The sequence below is a fragment of the Arvicola amphibius genome, chromosome 11, assembly GCF_903992535.2.
Source record: "Arvicola amphibius chromosome 11, mArvAmp1.2, whole genome shotgun sequence".
NCBI lineage: Eukaryota > Metazoa > Chordata > Mammalia > Rodentia > Cricetidae > Arvicola > Arvicola amphibius.
In genome coordinates, this window is record NC_052057.2 from 107466870 (window position 1) to 107479020 (window position 12151).

The following is a 12151-nucleotide window of genomic DNA, read 5'->3' on the forward strand; positions in this document are numbered from 1 at the left end:
GCTGGCCTCACACCTGAATTTGAATCCTCAAGGGCAAGAGTCACATAGAAAGCTGGGAAGGGAGGGACATTCTGTTATCTCACTGATGACAAGACAAGAAGTTGAGACCAGCAGATCCCTGGGAGCCCACAGGACCAGCTAGGCTGGCCTGTGTAGTGAAGTTGGCCACTGAGAGATCCTGTCTCCAGTAAAGGTGGAAGCTGCCTGAGGACCAACATGCAGGCTGTCCTCTGACCTCCACATACTCACACTTCCACGCCCACCCATGTACCCCACTGCTGTGGGACAATGGTCTATACCCTGTCAATTGTATTTTAATAAATGCTGATTGGCCAGTAGCCAGGCAGGAAGTATAGGCGGGACAACCAAGCAGGAAGTAGAGGTGGGGTGATAAGAACAGGGGAATTCTGGGAAATTCTGAAGAGGAAAGCTCATTTCCATAATTGTGACCTAGCCACAGAAGAAGCAAGATGTGACTGCCTCGCCAAATTAGGTACAGAGCCACGTGGCTAACAGAGACAAAAATAATGGGCTAATATAAGTTATAAAAGTTAACAAGAAGTCTGAGCTATTAGGCCTATCAGTTTATAACTAATGTAGACCTCTGTGTGATTTCTTTGGGACTTAATGACTGCGGAAACCGGTCAGGACAAGGACTGGGTGGGACAGAAAACCTTGGTCAACAGCCCAAATTCTCGTGAATGCATGAACATGCCTACACATACAAAGTGGTTCCACAGGAGATTACAAGTTCCAGCTCAGAGAACGGCCCCAACAACTTTTGTGTTGTCTGGCTTTTGTTGTTTTTTGTTTCTTGAGTCACCATATTTTATGTTCAATTTTGATCTGTAGAAAAAGACTATATTGTCCAATATGGCATTAAAGATTTCAAAATATACAAATAAATGACAACTGGGTATTGGTGTCATTGCTGGGAACAGGCCATCTGTTCAGAGGTGTCACTGGGGATGAGGACACAATTAAATGTGTATTTAAACTGTTGATACAGATAATTAACACATGGGAAATCTGATGAGATTGAAATTCCTGCTGTCATTTGGGGTAGCACTTGGAAATGGATATGGAAAAATCATTTAATTAAGAATAGGAAGTTCCTAGGGACTGGAGAGAGGGCTCAGTGGTTAAGAGCACTGATTGCTCTTCCAGAGGACCCAGGTTCAATTCCCTACACCCACACGGTGGCCCACAACTGTCTATAACTCCAGTTCCAAGAGACCCAACAACCTTACATAGGCATACACATAGATAAAACACCAATTCCATAAAAATAGAAATAAACAAATAATATTTTAAATTGTTAAAAAAAGAAGAATAGGAAGTTACAAAAACAATAGAAGAATCAGAGGTGATTCCATCCTTAAGGTGAGAAAAAAAACATTCAAGCGAGTGGATCCTATTTGAAGTGTCACGCTTACCAGGGAGGTCTACTGCAAGAAATAGCTTTTTTCTAAAATACAATCTTTCACTGCATCTACTTACTTATACGTGTGTGTGAGCAGCTGTGTGTGTAGAGAGGTCAGAGGACAACTTGTGGGGGTCAGTCCTCTCCTTTCTCTATGTACAGGGCTAGAACGCAAGCCACAGGCCTGGGTGCAAGGGCTTTAACCCAAGACAGCTCACTGGCCCACAAAATGCTTTCCTTAAAGATAAAGAATCACATAGTGGGTTGGAGCTGGGGCTCACTTGGTAGATGTTTCTCCATTGTGCACAAACCCTTGGGTTCTATTCCCAACACCACATAAATTGGACATGGTGATGCATGCCTGCAAACCTAGCAATGGGGAGGGATAGGCAGGAGGATCAGAGTTCAAGACCACCCTAGAGGACATAGCAAGTTCAAGGCCAATGTCCAGGTAACATGACACACTGTCTCAAGAATGCCAGTTGTGATGGGTTGTTACTCACTGGAGGGGAAGGGACAAGAGGATCCCTGGGGTTTGCTTATTAATCAGTCCAGTCTAAAAGGTAAGTGTCAGGCCAGTGAGACACCCTACCTCAAAATGAGCTGATAGGCCCTGATTGCCACCACCCAAGGTTGACCTCTGGCCTACACACACACACACACACACACACACACACACACACAGTGAACTTCTCTGAACAGGACAGAAAGGTGGGCAGGGATTGCTCAAGCTCCAGGGAAAAGCTAGGCACACGCCCACAGCAGAGCATGCCAGTCTCCTCGGGGTCCCGGCGACTCAATGCTTGTGAGCAGGGGCTAGGCGACATCCTTTGCAATAGAGCTTAGTTGCCGTGGAATTCTGGGTAAGCCCCGAATAAAGCCAGCAGCCATGCGCACTGCGAAATAAGAGTTAAAACACAAGGAAAAGCGGAGTTATCCAAGGGGTGTAGGGTTTGCTGGGTGCCACCTGCTGCTGCCTGCAGCTCACCTGTCAAGAAGGCAAGTGGGGCTCTGATCTTCAAACACTCTAATCAGGGCAGGAAGGCTGCGGGGGAGAAGCTGGGAAGCTGGTACAGTCAGTAAAGCACTGCGTGCGCCTGAGGACCGGAGTTCGAGGCCCAGGACCCGTGGGAAAGGCCAGGAATAGAGCTGGAGGGATGGCTCACCAGTTAAGACAGCTTGCTGCTCCTGCGGAGAACCAAAATTTGGTTCCCGCAGTAGGCATGGAGCGCGAGCTCTAGGGGACCCAACACCTTCTTCCAGCCTCCACAGGCACACACGTGTGCATACAAATCTTAAAGAAAGTTGGAAATGGCAGTGCCAGAAGGCAGCAGAGACAAGTGGGTGCCCTGGGGGTCAGAGTTTGTGAGTCCAGCTTAGCCTACTTGGTGAGTCTGAGGCCGGAAAGAGGCCTTGCCTGCAAAATGAAGGTGGCCGGCACCGGAGGAGCAAAACCACACACGGGTGTGCACACACACACACATGCACCTGAACACATGCGTGTATGCACACATGAGTATGTGTATGTACACACACATGGACACCTGTATAAGCATGAGCATGCACACACACATGTACTCGCACACAGGAGCATGCATATACACACACACACATGTACTCACACACACGGGAGCATGTGTGCAAGCACACACACACTAGAAGCCGGAATGGAAACACCTGAGGAGCAGGCCCCGGCTGCAGGGCACTGCCCTCCATGCAGAGCTGGCCCAGCACCTTGTTGAGGTTGATGTGTAGGGCAGGCCAGGGTCCCGCCGTCTTCACCGTCTCCAGCTCCAGCTTCTTCAGATGGGCGGCCGCCTCGCTGTACAGGGCAGGTGCTCCTGGACTCAGCTCTGCAACACAGCCGTGGGAGAGGAAACGGGGGTTGAAATGGCAGCTAGATACTCATTTCCTTTCCTGCTCCTCCTGCTTGGTGCCAAGCAAGACCATCTGACATCGGGGGTTCACAGCCTTCCTCCCTCGACAGGAGCTGGGTGGCCCTGGGCATGGCGCTTGACCTCTCTGAGACTCTGAGCCATTTACAAATGTAAATAGGAAGTTGCAGGGTTGCTGTAGTATTTCTCAAGTGCGATTATTTTCATAAAAAGCCTTAAACGTGGAAAGGCCTTTAAACATGGTGAAAAGATGGGTGTCCAGGCTGATAGGCAGAGCAAACTACCTTGGAGACTCACGGTATGTTTCTAAAATCAGAGCCATTGGCTCTTTGTATCGCGTTGCCTTTGTTTGCCACCTCGCATCCCTCTAGCTTGGATTTATTCATTAATGCATTAAACATTTGCTAAATATTAAATATTCATTATACAATAAAGCTTGTACTTTATTGCTTGTTAGCAAATGGCATCTGGGGAGTGGAAATAAACAAATACGACAATGATTCAAGTGTAAGTGGGGGGGGATGTTCCACATAAAAGCACTAAGAGCTTTCATCATTGCTACAGGCACGAGAGAGTAGATACCCACCACCAGCATGCTCATCACCGCTCATAACATGTGAGCCGGCTCCTGAGGGACGTAGAGGCTTACTAGGGCATAGAGAAAAACATTGCGGGGCCGAGGGAAGAGCCAGCACAAAGGATAGGGCGTGGTTAAAGGGCAGAGGTTCCCATGCAGCTGGAGTGTGGGAAGAGTCTGGGAGGCTGGGACCACAGGGTGAAGCTTTGGAGGTCTATATGTGAGCGTGCTCCAAGTGTGGACTCATCCTGGGGCAGCGAGGCATGGGTCTTTTTATTTTTTAATTTATTTATTCTGTAATAAGTGTTCTGTATGTCTGAAAGCCAGAAGAGGGCACCAGATCTCATTTTGGATGGTTGTGAGCCACCATGAGATTGCTGGGAATTGAACTCAGGACCTTTGGAAGAGCAGCCAGTGCTCTTAACCTCTGAGCCTTCTCTCCAGCCCCAGGCATGGAAGGTCTTAATGCTGACATTGGCAGCTTCTAGATGGGGGCTACTTTGGAGGAGGGATCCTGTGAGGAGGTCATGACGGTCGCCTCCATGCAAAAGAATGAGGTGAACGTGGGCAAAGGACAGCATGGGCAGTGTTTGAATTCTACACCCCAAGTGGGCCGGGACTTCCCATCTTCCATTCAGCTAAAGTCAAACGATTCTTGTGGTCTGAAGATGAGGGTTGAGGAGCTCAACCTGTCTCAGCAGCTCACAGCTGCACGCCATGCCAGGCTAGAAGATTCCTTGGCACTCACTGCACACGCTCCCTCCTGCTCACAGAGGAAGCAGAGAGCATCCCGGGCTGGGCAACAAGAGCCACACCCCACCCTCTTACAGGTCTTGCCTCAGTGCTCCTGAAGGGGATGGGTAAGAGAACTGTGTTGCATGAGAGTGGGAAAGAGGCCAAGGGGATCCTGGGGGCAAAAGGGGGCGGGGGAGGGGAAGATCAACAAATAGAAATTATATTCGAAAAAGTCACAGTGAATACTGAATGTTAGTTTTTTAAAAAAAGCAGATTTAGACAAACAATAAAATGATAATAAAAATTAAAGGTAAAGAAAGGCCATGTATGGTGGTAGCACACACCTTTAACGATAGCACTTGGGAGGCAGAGGCAGGTGGATCTCTGTGAGTTTAAGACCAGCCTGGTCAATATAGTAAGAAAAAGAAAAGGAAAGAATGGGAAAGGGAAAGCGCTATTACTTTGTCTCAGTCCGTCAGAGACAAATTCCTAAAGGCGAGTAAAACGAGCTTTTAGAAAACAATATACAGAATGCAAGCCCATCCTTACTAACGTGAGCAGAGGCCAGATGAGTCACGTTGCCAACCACATACCTAATTGCTTCCTTTATTATTAGTGTCTACAGGATGGCTGACACCATAGGCCCGCTTGACCCCTGACACCACTTTGGTGGTGGAAGCAGGTGTCACAAAAGGGCAGAGGAGATTTTACTGTCATCAGGGCACTAGGAACCCCAGCCACTGTGTCTGCTAGCCTCTTTTCTCTTCACTGCTGGAGCCGGGAAGCCAGCGCAGAGCACAGGACAGGTCTAAATTAGGAAGCAGGAAGGAATGGTCCTCTGTACAAGGTGAAAGCAGGAATCAGGCTCTATAGTCCAAGCTGCCCCAGCCCTGTAGCCATGGCAACACCACCCACTGTCCCCCATTGGCCCTCCCCACCCCACCCTGCTCCCTCTACATACTCACTGGTGAGGGCCTTGCTGGAGTTTGGGGACCTCAGAGGCCCCTCCTTATTCTCCAGGGTCAGCGAAAGGCCATAGTTGGAGTGGTGCTGGTGCTGATGGTGGTGCCTCCCCGAAGCTTTGGGGGCGAACGGTGTACCCCCATTCTCCTCGAGGCCGAAAGGCAGCCTTTCTGTGGGGCTGAGTGCTGGGGAAGAGAGCGGGTAGCTGGGGCAGGCAACAAAGTCAAGATTTAGAACAACACAGCATTTTGCTAACACCTTAAACCCCGAGGCTCAATAAGCAGACCCCTACTTAGGGCATCGAGCCAAACCATGTGCAAAGAAGATGAACAAAGTGGGAATTTGTATATATCGGCAATCTCACATCTTCAACCTTAAAAATGGGGAAAAAACAGCTTGTATTTTTAAAAAGCCATTTTCAGGGCTGGAGAGATGGTTCCGTGGGTAAGAACACTGGCTAGTCTTGCACAGGACCTGGTTTCCGTTCCTAGCACCTACACGACAGCCTTTTTTTTTTTTTTTTTTTTGAAAAGGGCATCTTCTAAATGCATGGTGAAACAAACAAAAAAATAATAAATAATGCTTAAATGATCCTATGTTATAAACCAGAGTCTCTTCTCTCTTCATGCCACACTCAGAAAGTCCTCCTTACGTCCCTGCCCTTACATTTCTTCTCAGGAGTGGCCTGTAACTCAAGCACAGCTAGCCAGAACCTGCCACAATCCTGTTTAGAGGGGTTTGACCCAGGCACACTCACTTGTTCCTAACTATTAACAGCCAGAAGCTAAAAGATAGGAACACTCTTCTGGGTGCTCACAACTGCCTCTAACGCCAGCTCAGAGGACCCATTGCCACCTTCTGGGCTCCTCGGGCACTGCCTTCATGGGCACAAACCCACACACATAGCCACATAATGAAAAATGAAGCATTTTAAAAATTATAATTCTTGGTAGTGCTGATATTAAAGCAAATATATTAATATAACACCTTAACATACTTTCTTCAACTAAATGTTTATGTTTCCTTGACTGTAATAGAAATTCAAGCATTTTTTTCATGGATTCATAAAGTACTGTCATGCCAGGGTACCATGTTCAAATTGTTCAAAGAGTAAGTCAGTTTTGGCCATCAGAATGCAAACTGAAGTTTCTTGTGGCTACCTTTCCCAGACATAAAGTAGTTATGTCCCTGAAAAGAGGCTAAAACGTGAAGGAAGAGAAATTGAGCAGAAGTTAAATGTAGGTGGAGTGAGAAAAAACTCTATTGGCATAACTTGGTCACCTAGATCCAGCTATCCCTGAAACTGATGCTATAGCTAACTCTTTCCATAAGGTTCACGAATGCACTGACTGGTTGACTGATTGAGGTAGTTGGGTTTCTCTCACCTAAGCCACATGATCTAAACCAGGACTCTTTATTGTTTTTGTGGGAGACAGTAGACTGCTGTGGAATTAAAGGGTAGAAGCAGTCAATACAGGCCTAAGGAACAGTATGGGCAAAGGTCATATGAGCAGGAAGAGTATATGGAGGGAAGAGCATGAGGAGGGAGCCAGTAGGTGTCGCCGTTCAAATGACAAGCTGAGCTAGTTTGAAGGGTGATGTGTACAGAGTTATCATTTGAGCAGCAAGGGACCCTGGGAAGAGTATGAGCTGCCCCCTGGGAAGTTCCTGATAGTGTGAGAAGGGCTTGGGGACACTGAGGAAGGAGGTGGGAATGGGCTCATTAGCAGAGGCAGGGTAGAGTCCAGTACAGCTGTACTTGTCACCACTGGTGCAGCCGCTGGATTCTTCAGCCACTCCGGATACCCTGTGGAGATTCACTCAAAGGCACTCTGCAGGGCATGCACCTGGAGGAAGTGGAAGTCGGCATGGTTTTGAGCTCTGGAGAGCTCCACCCTCACCTCTTCCTCTTAGAAACAGTTCTGGATAGCCACCTTCCTATGGGGGGCAGTAAACAAGCACACCAAGTAGGAGCTGAAAGTCCTCTCCTCCACCCTGCCGAAGCCCTGCAGGGGACCCTGGGTAGCCATCGCTGGGATTCAGCTGAGAAGCTGTACAGCTCGGATTTGGTAACAAAGCTGTGGACTACAAAGCCCACAGACATTATTTTCCCATCCTTCAAATGTATCGAAGATATTGGCTTTCTGGAGGTGCAGTGGGGCTCTCAGAAGAGCAGATGTCCCTTATGGGGGCTGGAGAGGGCTTCCCAGTCGATAGCTGGCCTTCTTCTGCCCTGTTCAGAGTCAGAGTGGCATTAGGATTGTCCAGACACAAAGGACAGAAAGACAAGAGAGGGCCATTGGCTAGATGCAAGAAGAGACCATGGAGACAGGGAGGAGTAAGGAAATGGCAGGCAAATGGCACAGCATCAGGAAAAGAGGGGAGTAGGGAGTGAGGGATGCTCTGATGAGCTTCAAATGCTCACAGTGAGTGTGGGAATGAGTACCCGCAGGGAAACATGGCCAAGAGCAGAGAGCTGGCATGCAACCAGGCCTGGAAGAGTTGGAGAGCTTTGAGGAAGAGTTCCTGAAAGATGGCAAATAGATACCACCTCAGGTGCCAGCTCCATCTTCACCTCTGCCCAGAATGTGAGAAGGATTCTGAGGTCGGGCTCAGCTCAGGGAGAGCATGCTGGGATTGGTGAGAGATGCTTGTCACAGGCTTGGAAGGCCACACAGTGCTATCATGAACTTGTCTCTACATGTGGAAAGGGTACACTATTTTTTCATTTCAAGGAAACTCAGAATGAAGAGTGAAACGCTAAAAACAAAGAAACAAACCCCCCCCAAAAATCATCTATATGCCAAGAGTGAGAAATCACATAATAACATGTCAAGCAAAATATGCATTCCTGATTTTCCTCTTACAGCTATTTATGGAGTTGGAGTCAGAAGAAAACAAATGGGAAGAGAGTGGACAAGGGTGGGAGAAACTGCCTGGGCTAGAGCAAGAAATCTGGTACAGCTGAGGGTCCCAGGAAGAACAACTGTTCTTATTGTGAGACAATTCCCTCTGGTATTAAGACTCAGGAAAACAAAACAACACACAAGTCTCAGGAAGTTCCTGAAACATAATTGGTTCACAAGTTCCTCCCTCCCCAAGGTTATATAAACAGTAAGGGCTGCTGAGGAAAGGAGACACTCCAACATGCAGAGAGCCCCAGGGTTCCAGCTTTTGTGAGCTGTTAGCCCTGCTGGAGTGAGTTTTTGGTGATATGGCTGCCTTTGAGTCATCCATGTTCCTGTAAGTAACAACAATGTATTCGTTGGTTCGCCATGTTGGAGTTTAGTGGTATTATCGCTTTAGTCTGTTGTTGGGTCTCTATTGGGTGAGTAGACATTGTTCACAGCTCTCCAGGACATTGTCACAGGTGAATGAATTGGAATGAGCATTCTCTGCTCACACACAGGGACCATTTTGAAGATTCAAACAAGGGTTTTATTGGATTATAGGTCTGTTAAAGAGATCTCTCAAGGCCCTGCGCTCATGGATTGTTCCTGTAAGATATCTGGAGGCAACATTAGTGCAGACTTTGAGGTCAATGGTATCCACAAGGACATGCATCTGCCTTGTGACCTCAGTAAGTCAGACTCATAGTATAAGGACCAAGTACATGCAGCAACACACCAGCCTCAGGGATGCTGGTCACAACTTAGGATACCAGGCCAGCTCCATGCTCACTGCCATTACAGACTGACACTCATGGGGTACTTGGGATTCTGGAAAGGGGGTCACAAGTACTTCTAGAATCTACTACCAGAACTGATACAGGAAAGGAAAGGGGGAAGCTGAATTCAGGGTTTTCTCTTCAAAACAGGCCAAATGAGGGTGCTCTTGAGAAGTCAAACACAACCTTAGCAGTGTAGGCAAGTTCTGGGTGACATGGGCCCTGGGGAATCTAAGTTGAGATAAGAAATCACAGATTTTATAATGGCGTCCCTCAGATATCCTCTGGTTCTGTGGTTTAAACTGTGGCTGGATGTTAAGATCATTAGGAAAACCCTTACAGCCTACTGGAGGGAATGTAAGATGATTCATTCCATTTTGAAAAAAAAAAAAACCAGTGTGGTGGCTTCTCAGAGTTAAAGACACAGTTTTTATATGATTCAGAAATTTACAGCAAGGTAAGAATTGAAGGAAAGGAAAGGGCCGTGAAATATCTCACCTGGATGCTCATGAACAGCATTATTCGTAATCACTCAAAGGTAGAAACAGCCAAGTTCATCGATGGATTAACAAATAGTCAAAATGTGGAATACTGACACCTTGGAAAATCCCTAAGCCACAGAAAGGAAGCGAACTACAAACCCATGCTACAATATAAATGAACCTTGGAAACACTAGGCTGTTTGAAAGAGACACCAAGAGTCACACATGTGATTCCACGCTCAGAGCAAACATGCAGGGAGGAGGTCAGAGGTTGTTTGGGAGCAGGAAAGGCGGGAGAGATCAGGAAAGACTATTGCTACTGAGGTTGCTACTGAGATTCTCGGGGAGGAATGAAATATTGCTAAAGCAGTGAAATACACAGCCGTACAATTTTATGAAAATAACCGGCTACACACTTTGATGAACCATACACTATGTGACACAGAGCCCAGCAAAGCTGGAGACCTTGAGAAATGTCAATGATAGCCCTCCTCTAGACATAGGCCCTATCTCTAAACCCTGCAGCCGGCCCAGGAACCGCAACCTTTCTCCATCTTGCAGCCAGCTTATTTCACATATGGGCTCGCCATGGGAAGAGGGGTGAGCAGGTCACACAGCCAGAGACCAGCAGCTGAGTCCGGGACACGAGCCAGCCTCCCACTTTTTGCCTCGGAGCCCAAAGGGCAGCCCATCTGCTGTACCAGCCATCTGCTCGGCCTCTACTTAAGGTTGCATGTGTACTTACCAGGGAAACCCAAGTCCTCTCAGAAGTTGCTGGCTGAGACCTCAGGGTCTCCGCCTTCCAGAAAGTTCCGCAGGAACAGAAACCGTATGTATTTGTGCCCCTGCTGTGCTGGAAACAGGGATGTGCTCAGGAGGCCAGAGAAGCCTCGGCACACTCAGTAAGTAATCCAGGGCCAGCTCCTGTGATTGGCACTGTGCCAGGTGTAGCGGTTGACGGGGAAGGGGCCTGGGTCCAGTCTGGGTATTGTTAGAGGAGACTTCCTGGGGTTAGGGATGCTTGAAGCAAGGGAGTCCTGAAGGTTATGGAAGAGTGAACTGGGGGAGGGTGTCACCAGACAGTCCAGGTGGAGGGTTTTCCAGCTAAGCTGACTGGGCGTACTAAAGTGTTGGGGCGGGGACCTGCACAGCTTCCACATGTAAGGAAGGGTGAGCACCTTGGTGTTTCTCTTGATGCCTCCCATTTGGATCACAAACTCATGGTGGTTAACAGGAAATTACCATCCGTTTCTGAAACGGAGAACTGCTTCAACCTTTCGAAAGGGACAATCCATTGTCAGCCCAGGAACTCCTGCACTCTGGGCTCTGCTGGCCACTGCGCTGAAAGACCGTAGGCTCGCTGCCCACTTTCCTGCACACACTCCAAGGAGTTCAGGGCACTTCAGGGCTCCGCACCCAGGCTTGCCTCGTTGTGCCCCCCCGATGCTGGATTCCTATGGTGCTACCTCCTTTTGTCCTTTATCCCTCTGTTCTGGGGTGGTAAAATACCTTCTGATTATTCTCATTTGGGGGCTGCTTTAGTGATAACTCGGGGCCTTAGTTCCTCCCAACTATGTATAATCAAGTCCCTGTGTTAAAGTCCCTCTGTAGGAAATACCTAGATGAGTATCCATTTTCCTGATGGCTCATGTGAGATACACAGCGTTAACCTGCCTGCTCCGCATTTCTCAAGCTTTCCCTGAGCTAGCAGAGAGTCCGACAGTGACTTACATTTTAATGTCATTATGCGTGACAGCCCACATCTGACTTCCCCTCTCACATCATTCTTTCTCTTAGCAGTCAAATACGTCCTGAGTGTTCCCTTTCATTAGCCTGGACTTCAGTGTCTTTCCTTTTGTTCTCTGAACTGTTTTCAGCCCGTCTATCCCGGTTGAAAATGAAAGAAAAACAAAGCAAAAACCAAACAAACCAGAAGTTGGGTAGTTTCTGTCCTTTGCATCCATGTATTGCTTCAGAGTTCAAGCTGACGACTCAAAAGTTCCACTGGTCTTCCATTTGGAGCATTAAGTACCTTGGTTTCGAAGAACGTATACATACAGTGCACACTTCTCTCCGCTTATTAAGATGGTTCAAAATGGTCTTTGGTTAGAGTTTTGGTTTTTTTTGGTTTTTTTTGTTTTGTTTTTGTTTTTTTTCGAGACAGGGTTTCTCTGCAGCTTTAGAGCCTTGTCCTGGAACTAGCTCTTGTAGACCAGACTGGTCTCGAACTCACAGAGATCCGCCTGCCTCTGCCTCCCGGGTGCTGGGATTAAAGGCGTGCGCCACCACTGCCCGGCTCTTGTTTTTCTTTTCATTAATGGTATAGAGCAAACGCTAGTAACCACAATCCCGGATATTTCTCAGTTTCACCACAATTTAAAATAACATTAGTCATTGCGTCTCCTAATA

At 47.7% G+C, this 12151-nt stretch overlaps 1 protein-coding gene across 2 annotated transcripts in view; it reads right to left on the bottom strand.

The window, feature by feature from the left end:
* Positions 1–12151, bottom strand: part of Epb41l4b (erythrocyte membrane protein band 4.1 like 4B) — a 153490-nt gene that overhangs the window by 39138 nt on the left and 102201 nt on the right. For both annotated transcript variants that reach the window (XM_038346974.1, XM_038346973.1), the window contains exons 16-17: positions 5596–5798; positions 3158–3276 (exon numbers count right to left, since the gene is read on the bottom strand). In XM_038346974.1, coding sequence (XP_038202902.1) covers positions 3158–3276; positions 5596–5798 — 322 coding nt within the window. The remainder of the gene's footprint in view (positions 1–3157; positions 3277–5595; positions 5799–12151) is intronic.